General features: G+C 32.2%; 1 protein-coding gene and 1 long non-coding RNA gene across 3 annotated transcripts in view; one reads left to right on the top strand and one right to left on the bottom strand.

Annotated features, from left to right (window-relative positions):
- Positions 1-706: 706 nt before the first annotated feature.
- On the top strand, positions 707-2,982 carry LOC150037405 (uncharacterized). The gene is made up of 2 exons (XR_016528329.1): positions 707-1,549; positions 2,614-2,982. It is a non-coding gene; the product is annotated as an uncharacterized LOC150037405 (long non-coding RNA).
- A 2,111-nt stretch (positions 2,983-5,093) lies between these two features.
- CSTF77 (Tetratricopeptide repeat (TPR)-like superfamily protein) overlaps positions 5,094-8,425 on the bottom strand; it is a 45,216-nt gene continuing 41,884 nt past the window's right edge. For both annotated transcript variants that reach the window (XM_039025229.2, XM_090312089.1), the window contains exons 23-24: positions 7,468-7,686; positions 5,094-5,903 (exon numbers count right to left, since the gene is read on the bottom strand). In XM_039025229.2, the coding sequence (XP_038881157.1) occupies positions 5,740-5,903; positions 7,468-7,686 (383 nt within the window). In that variant the 3' untranslated portion in view covers positions 5,094-5,739. The remainder of the gene's footprint in view (positions 5,904-7,467; positions 7,687-8,425) is intronic.

The following is an 8,425-nucleotide window of genomic DNA, read 5'->3' as shown; positions in this document are numbered from 1 at the left end:
ATTATTCATGTATCGTTAGAGCTTCAAGCTACAGATCCATGAGGTCCCTTAGTAGCTCAATAGGATTTAGTTGAGAATTAGTTTTTGGATTAATTTAAATTGTTCAAATTAATAGAGGAATTTAATTATATATGATATAATTAAGTTGTTTCAATTATATGTGATATAATTGTCATAATGTATTTGATACATTATAACTTAATGGGAGAAAATAAATATTTGAATAAGATTCAAATATAGTTTTTATGAATTGGATTCATAGTTGTTAAATTTAATATAAATAAGATTTATATTACATGTCATATAAAAGAGAAAATAAACTATAATTTATATTGTATGTGATACAATATTAAAACTATAGGTTATGTATTATATTTGATATAACATATAATTTAATATATATATATATATATATATAATATGATAAGTTAGTTATCATATTTATGTTTATATTATTACTATTTTAATAATAAGAGGAAGAGTTACAACTCCCTTCCCATTCTTTTCTCTACACAGTAAGTGGGTGGTGGTTATTTTTGGTAAGTAGAAAAAGAAAAAGTTTTTTCTTCTAGCTGAGGTTGGTCAATCGAGATTGAGAAAGTGTAAACGATCTGTGTCTTTAAGTTTTTTGTGAAAATTCTTAATCCCTCTTCTACGTTAAGTCTTCCCTCAAAATCCAAAATAACCAGAATCCACCACTCTTGTGTTCTCACCTGATTAGAGAAGGTCTTCAAGTTGTTCGTGAACTGTTCAAAGGAAAAAGAAAAAACTTTCTTGAAACCCTTTCTTAAACAAGCCGTAATTTAGAATTGAATGCACATCTTTACTGTAAACCTTGTATTCAATTAAAATGGAATTTGGTCAATCCACTTCCGCTCAAGGTTCTCCCATTAGGTCAGACCCGTCACTCGTTTTCTACATGTTTTCTCTCTGCCATATACAAGGATTTCATCTTTATTCTACAAGCATGTCGTTCGTATAGATTCGCCGCTTCCGCCTCTGTCAAGATTTGGTTCGCCCAAGTCTCTGTCGCTTAGATCTCACATTGGGGATTCTTGCTCCTCATATCCCAACAAATCCGTTGACGAAGGGGACCCATTGGTAGGCCGTCGACAAAGTTCGTCCATCTCCGGCCAAGTTTCTCTATCGCTTTAGTGTGTGGGTTTCAGATCGTGTCTTTTTCATTTCATCTGCATGTGGGTTTCTTCTTCCAATCACGTGTGGGTTTCGTCTTCATTCCATTTACGTCAGTTTCAGGTTATGGGTATTCTATTACCGTGGGTCTCGCCTTAACTCCATTCACATGAGCTAATATCGTTCCAGATCTGGCGTTTCAGTAGTATTTCAGATTGGGCATTCCAGTAGGCCTCTAGTTTAATCAACTTTGGTTCGGTTTGGTTCAGACAGATCAGTTCATGTCATTTAGATCTGTTCGATTCAACTTATTTGGTTTGGCCGCTCAGTCAGATCGCTTTAGTTCAGTTCTTCATCCCAGTTCAGTGCAATTTAGACACCAATTTCAATTTTTAGTCTGGTTCAACCAAGCTTGGTTAGTTTAAAGCCTCTATTTTGGTTCGGTTCATTCATTCTGATAGTTCCCTTTTCAAATCCGTGGGTTTTGTTTTAGATCTCCCTATAAGAATTTTTGTTCTAGTCCAGAAGTTCTTATTCGTTCTTCGTAGGTTTTGTTATAGATCTCTATATGAGGATCTATATTTCTAGCTTAGAAGGTTCTTGGTTTCGCTGTTCGTGGGTTTCTATTTCAGTCTAGAAGTTTTTCGTGTTTTGATTCTTCGTAGATTTCTGTTTCCATCCCCGATTTGTTGATTTGTTTTGAAAGTTATCGTATTGCAAGTTATTTTTGCAAACTCAAGTTGTTCGTCAATCTATCACCTTGAGTTTGAGGGAGAGTGTTAAAAGGAAATTAGGGTTTATTCATAATTATTTTATTTTCCATTATCATTTCCTTTTTAGTATTTTTCGTTCATGTATTTTCTTTTATTGGTTTATTGATGTCTATTTATTCACCTTGTAGAAGGTTGATTATGTACTCTAAATTACTTTGATTTATTCAATAATATACCATTTTAACAACTAGAAGAGTTTAATATTTCAATTGGATGGTCATGGGTGATTCGACCATAATCTTGAGTGAGTTTTGAACTCCTATCTATAAGGACGATTCTTTGATCTATATGGGTGAGAGTGTCTTGAGTCACCAACTTAATATGTCTATCAATTTGGGAACAAAACTGAGTGGGGAGCTAAGAACATAGTTATATAAGATAGAATTCACTTTTTTCTGCCCTTAGGGTAGGTAGATAAGTTGTTTCTGTTGACTCCAAGACTTGAATAATGAGGTCTCACCTTCTCACTGGCCTGAGAGATTTTGTTTATGGCTAGACTATAAACCGATTGTTCATACTATAGGGGTAAAATGGTAATTTAACTCAGTTATAGTTACGAACAACTAGTGAATGATAGAATTACATGAAATGGTTAAATCGATGGACACATAAATATTTTGCAATTCATAAGAATACAACTATGGATCTTTAATGGAGTGCTCCAATGTTAATGAATGTTGATTAATTTATTTAATTAATCTCATAGGGGGGAGCTTTCGATCAAGATGTTCTCGCCTCCCCTGTTCGGCCAAAAACCTTCCCCGATTGACAGAACGTCCCGCTACTGACACTTGAAAAAGCTGCTTTCAAGGTCTCGTCGCTTCGCGGATATGCGCCTTGAAGTTCAGTAAGGAATTCCCCAAGACCTTCTGTACGATAGATTGCAGCATTTGAACTTATAACTGTAAGTCCATTATGTCCCTCTGCTAACTCATAACAAGTTAAACAAGGGATTTAGTGTTGAAAGAATTCGAAATGTTCAAATTATTTAAGGAGATTTATGTTAATTGTATATGATTAATATAATGTATATAGATATATTATAATATAAAGTTAATTTTAAATTAGATTCAAATTTAAATTATATAAAGAGAGAGTATTAGTACTTAAATAAGATTTAAATATTAAATTAATATGAATAGGATTCATATTAAATCTATAAGTTTAAAATTGATGTGAATGAGATTCATATTAAAACAGTAAGTTATGAGAGAATATGTATATTAAAATATGTTTCATATATACATTATATTAAATATATAATATTTAATCATGGATTAATTAAATTAGATTGAATTAATTAATATTTAATTAATTAAAGTAAATGATGAAATTAAAAGAAACATGCACAGCGGAAGCAACAGATCATAACACTCTAATTATTAAATAAACAAGGATTAAGTATGCAACGAAAGAAATACAACCTTTATAGTTTCCACAAATATCTTCGTCTCCACGAACAATCAGCACCACCGACGATAAATTCTCGCTATTATTTGGTTGAAGAATACGGTTGTGAGACCGAAACTTTAGTGAAAGATAGAGAATTTTACTAATTAAATTGGAGAGTCAAAGAGAATTTGTGGAAGAAATATATTGAATATTGAAGGAAGCATTAGTTTTTAAATTTTGAAAAACAAAACCTATTTATAAACAAAACACATGCAACAATCCTTCTTGCATTGCTTTCACCTTCATTAGCATGAATAATGTATGTGTCAAGCTTAACATAATTATCTGCATGACACCGTTCTCTTCTCTTTCATCTCACCATCCCTTCCTTGCCTAGAGAATAACATAGAAGATCTGCTGGTGGTATTCAATTCAAGAATTATGTGTTACATTTTAATGAAGACTAGGAGAAGTTTCTAAAGACAGTTCTTCAAAGGTAGTAACTTCTCCTCCTATGTAACTTTTTCAAAGGCATATTTAACTTGAAATATTACGTAACTGAATTTCATAAATTTAATTGAAGCAAAACGATCAGACGCTTTCACTAAAAATTCAATTCTTTAAAAAAAAAAAAAAGGAATTAGTGTCAATTATTTCTGAATTGTGCTAACTTTGATAATCCCCAACACACTAGCATTGTCAGCCTTGCCATGGTTTGAAACTTGCAAAATCCTTTTTAAAAACATTTTATCCTCGTTTTCAAATTATCTATTCTTTATAAACTTTGAAAACGTTTTTCAATTTAAAATCAAGATAATAAAATGTCGCAGAAAGTACAGTTTTTTAAAATCCAAAAACAAAATTAGGAAACAGAAACTCAATTAAGAGCCCGTTTTGACAACTACCATTTTTTTTTCGAAATTTATGTTTTCTATCAATTTTCTTACGGTGGCTTTCAAAATTTTTAAGGGAACATTCGAATTCTTGCTAAAATTAAAGAAAACGAAAACAAAGAGACAATAATAATAAAATAAAATCTACATTTTTTAGTCTTAAAATTTTTAATTTTTGAAAAATATTGGTAAAAATTAGCTAACAATCCAAATAAACTTGTAAATGAAAGTAGCATATATAAACTTAATTTTAAATGAACAAAAAATCAAGTAATTATCAACCAAGACCTAAAATTTTTAGTTTTTTATTTTTAAAAATTGTGCTCGTAATACACATTCATTTACAATAGCTTTCATATTTTTCTAAAGAAACATTTAAATTCATAGCCAAAATTCCAACGTAAAATAATTTTTCAATAAACAATTTTTTTCATTTTCAAAGTTTTGCATGAATTTTTAAAACACTTCTAAAATATAGAACTTTTTTCAAAAGAAACAAAGAATCATAGGTAAAAGTAATGTTTACCTAATGTTTATGAACTTTATTTTAAAAACACCATACCCTTGTTTGTAGGGTGATAAATAAATACAATCTATTTCTATATGAAGTTCTTCCAACACAAAAAGGGCCATCTACTTGAAACCGAACTCAACCTTCAAAACTATTCATACTTGCAACAAAAAACTAGCTTCTGATTCGACCAAAGCCTTGTCTTGCAAGGCATAAAACAGTGGAATTCAACACATAGAGGGGAAAAGTTGCAATAAACTTGCACAAATCTATAACCCAAACATCAAGATGATTGAACTTGACTAATAGGTTATGGTTAGGTATCTGGTTCCCTTGCACAAGAAACAAACACAAACACTCCCAAGCAAGATACCACCCAATGTCCAAAAATCAGTATTCAAACTTTCTTGAGATATACAATTAATAACAGACAATATCAACATCCAAACAAGAGTCTCCAGCTCATGATACACGGTAATAAGAAGAACAAGCAACAAACAAATGAAAAGATACTCGGCAATTAGAGACCGTCACTCCCAAAAGTTCTCATTCTCACATAATCTTCCCTGTTTCCTCCTTCCCAAAACCCTACAAATAACCCCTTTCATTGGTCCTCCCTCCTTACGCTGCTCCACAACGTGCCTCCGCCGCCTCCAATGGAGTTCCTTTCAGCTTCTACAATTCCCTTTTTGCCCTTCTTCCTCTCATATTTGGAGGTCCCATAGTTACCCTTACCAGTAAGATCTGATTACATGACCTTTACTAAAGAAACAAAATCTATGAAATAGCATTAAACTTGACCTCTCAAATCAGCCAAAATAATGTACATTCATCATTATAAACAAAGGCCTTTGTTAGGAGAAAATAAATACGTAAGCTATGAATGTAGCAAGCATAAGATTCTGAAGCAAAATGATCTTGTTCTAGCTTTCTTTAAAAGATAAACTTTGAGGAAAATGAGAGTATCTCTATTATCAACTTAAATGGTAAAGAATAGACTTCGACAAAAAATTAGAGAAAGAAAAGCATACTGAACTCAACCAGTGCTACCAGATAGATCTCCAGAAATAGCACTTCCATAGGAAACAGAACCTGTTTGGGAAGAAGTAGCTCCTCGCGCTTTCTGGATTTGTCGTATCCTGAAAAAATCTTTAGGCAATGGCTGACTTTGGACTGTTGTGCTTTCATTATCCTCTTGTCCTATCAACCAATAAACAAATGCCACATCTAGTTATAACAAGATCAAATAATCTTTTTTAAAAAGGAAACAAGATTTTTCATTGATGAAAAAAAAAAAAAAAAAAAACTCAAAAGTATAGTGAAATGAAATAAGCAAAATGAAGTAAATACAACCGAATAACTGGACTTATCCAAAAAGTAAAGTTAAATCAAACATAACTCAATACGGAAGCTCTTGAAAGAAGACCACTAAATCTATCACAACCAATAACCATGTGTATGATGAGGCCAAAATAGGAGAGGTAAGAATCCATCCACCAACTTTGACAACTTGGAAACAAGGCCACTCTCCTCAAGCAATAGAAAGGTCAAATATTTTTTCTCTCTCTCTTTTAAGAAAACAAAGATTATGTAAAGATACAGAAAAAAAGAAATCCAAACTCAACCAACATGACAATAGGTAAACTTCACACTTCAAATGTAATATAAGAATAGATTAAAGTGTTGAGATACGATGTTTGATCAAATTAGTATAACGAAATCAATCCCAATGCAATATTTGAAGGTACAGACTTGCATAGCCTATCAGGAAAATGTAATTGGTACTTGTTAGAAATGGGTTGAGAAAAGTTACAAATTTTTTAATTTATAATGATGAGTTGAGATAATATTAAAACAAGAGATTCACATTCTTGTATTACTATTTCTTTCTTAGACTTGAACACTAATGATGTTGTCTTTGAAGCTAAGGACTAAATTCATAATAACTATAAGTAGTAATTTCATAGTACTCTATACAGGAGTATTATGCTAACCGTAAAGTGGACCATCAAATTCATCATCCAAACTTTTGACTTTAAGAAAACTTGAAAACCAGTCATAGTAGTTGACAGTATGACAAAAATAAATCAATAGTGTCATTAATGATTAAACCTAAAGTTTACGAGTATATGGTGAGTTCTAAGAATGTATCAAACTTTATTAACTCTGACAATTGCAAACCGAAGGCAAAGTAACAGAAAATAAAGCCCAGTGATTTTACAGCTAAATGTTAACCGCTAGCTAACTCACCATAACAGTCCAACAGTCCAACCCCTCATAAAAGTCATGATTGATTACATCATTTTGATAATTAAATTAGGTAAAATTATAAATGTAGTCCTTAGACTTAGAGTTGTAATTCTATGTAATCCGTGTTAACGATAGACATGACATATCTGTTAAACAAGTAATAGTTGATTTCGCACAATATGTAGATAAATGGAAAAAGAGCATAGCTGGACAAAAAGTAGAGTAGCAGGGTCAATAAAGGAATTTGATTTGTTGTTTTAAAAAGTTGTCATAAGTTCCTATTTAATTTTCAGCCACATCGTTCCATATTGGGTAATATTTGCACAATAAACATGTCACGACTCATGTAATCATTTAGTTCATGGTGTTGAACAGCAGAGACCATATATAATATAATTACAATTCGGAGTTGAGGGATGCAATTGAAAGTTTTTACCACTAGAAAGTAATTATCGAAGTTTCAGAAAGTATAAACCAATGAAAAGTGTAAATAGAGAATAAAGAAAGGACATACTGTCGTAATCTTTTCTCTTTCCCGATTGCTTGTCTCTAGTATGCTTTAGGGAGGAATTTGAAAATGCATGAGACTTGCTTGAACCAGAAAGGTCACTAGTGGTAGGAACGGGACCACCCGAAACTTGTGCTGGTGTTGCCCCTGATTTGACCAATGGAACTGTAGGTATGTCACTCTCAAGACAAACTGATAGTACAATATCAACGTCTGGGGTCGGACCTGAAATTTCATGAGATGGAAACCTTCCATTAGCCAGCCTAGTGAGCTTGGGAAAGAAAGTAAATATTGGAGCAAGCATTTTGATTGACTCACAACTATACTAATTTCTCTAATGTAGGATATCACCAACAGTTAATTATTTAAGATGCAGTTCAAGTACAAACCTGCCCACCTACCTAGTACAGTGCATTAATACCAAAGGAATTGAAACAGTCTTATAGTATCTTGGGCTAATCTTGCAAGTTTCTTGGGATATTTAGCCATTCTTAGGTTAATTAATTTTTACCGTAGGCCTTTATGTTTAATTCTTTGAGGAGTTTTATATTTAGCATTATTTCTTTAGAACCAATCCTGGTTATTCTGTTTTCTGCCCAGCAGATTAGTTTAAGTTTTTCTAAGACTAATTAGTTGGTTAGTGGGTCTCAAGCTCAATAAATAGCTTGCTGTATTCATTTGCACGGTTCCGTTTTTTTAATGAAAATTTTCCAGACTTCAGTTTCCATCAGGAATCTTACACTAACAGAATTTAGGAAATAAAAGAAGTAACAAATGGCTGGATCATGGATGATTTGGCCACCGAGTTCCCAACCTCTTGTAGGAAGAGTTCATAAAAGGGGCTATTAAAGTTCAAGAGAACGTGGCCTATCTCTCGTTTCTTATTCCCGAAATAAAATAACATAAAATAAAACTCAGAAACAATGGTTTGCAAATTGACGGTCATCCAGAGAACTGCAAAATA

The sequence above is a fragment of the Benincasa hispida genome, chromosome 3, assembly GCF_027475165.1.
Source record: "Benincasa hispida cultivar pf3 chromosome 3, pf3_genome.v1.1, whole genome shotgun sequence".
Taxonomy (NCBI): domain Eukaryota; kingdom Viridiplantae; phylum Streptophyta; class Magnoliopsida; order Cucurbitales; family Cucurbitaceae; genus Benincasa; species Benincasa hispida.
Note: the sequence above shows the minus strand (reverse complement) of the source record. Positions and strands in the feature narration are given on the sequence as shown.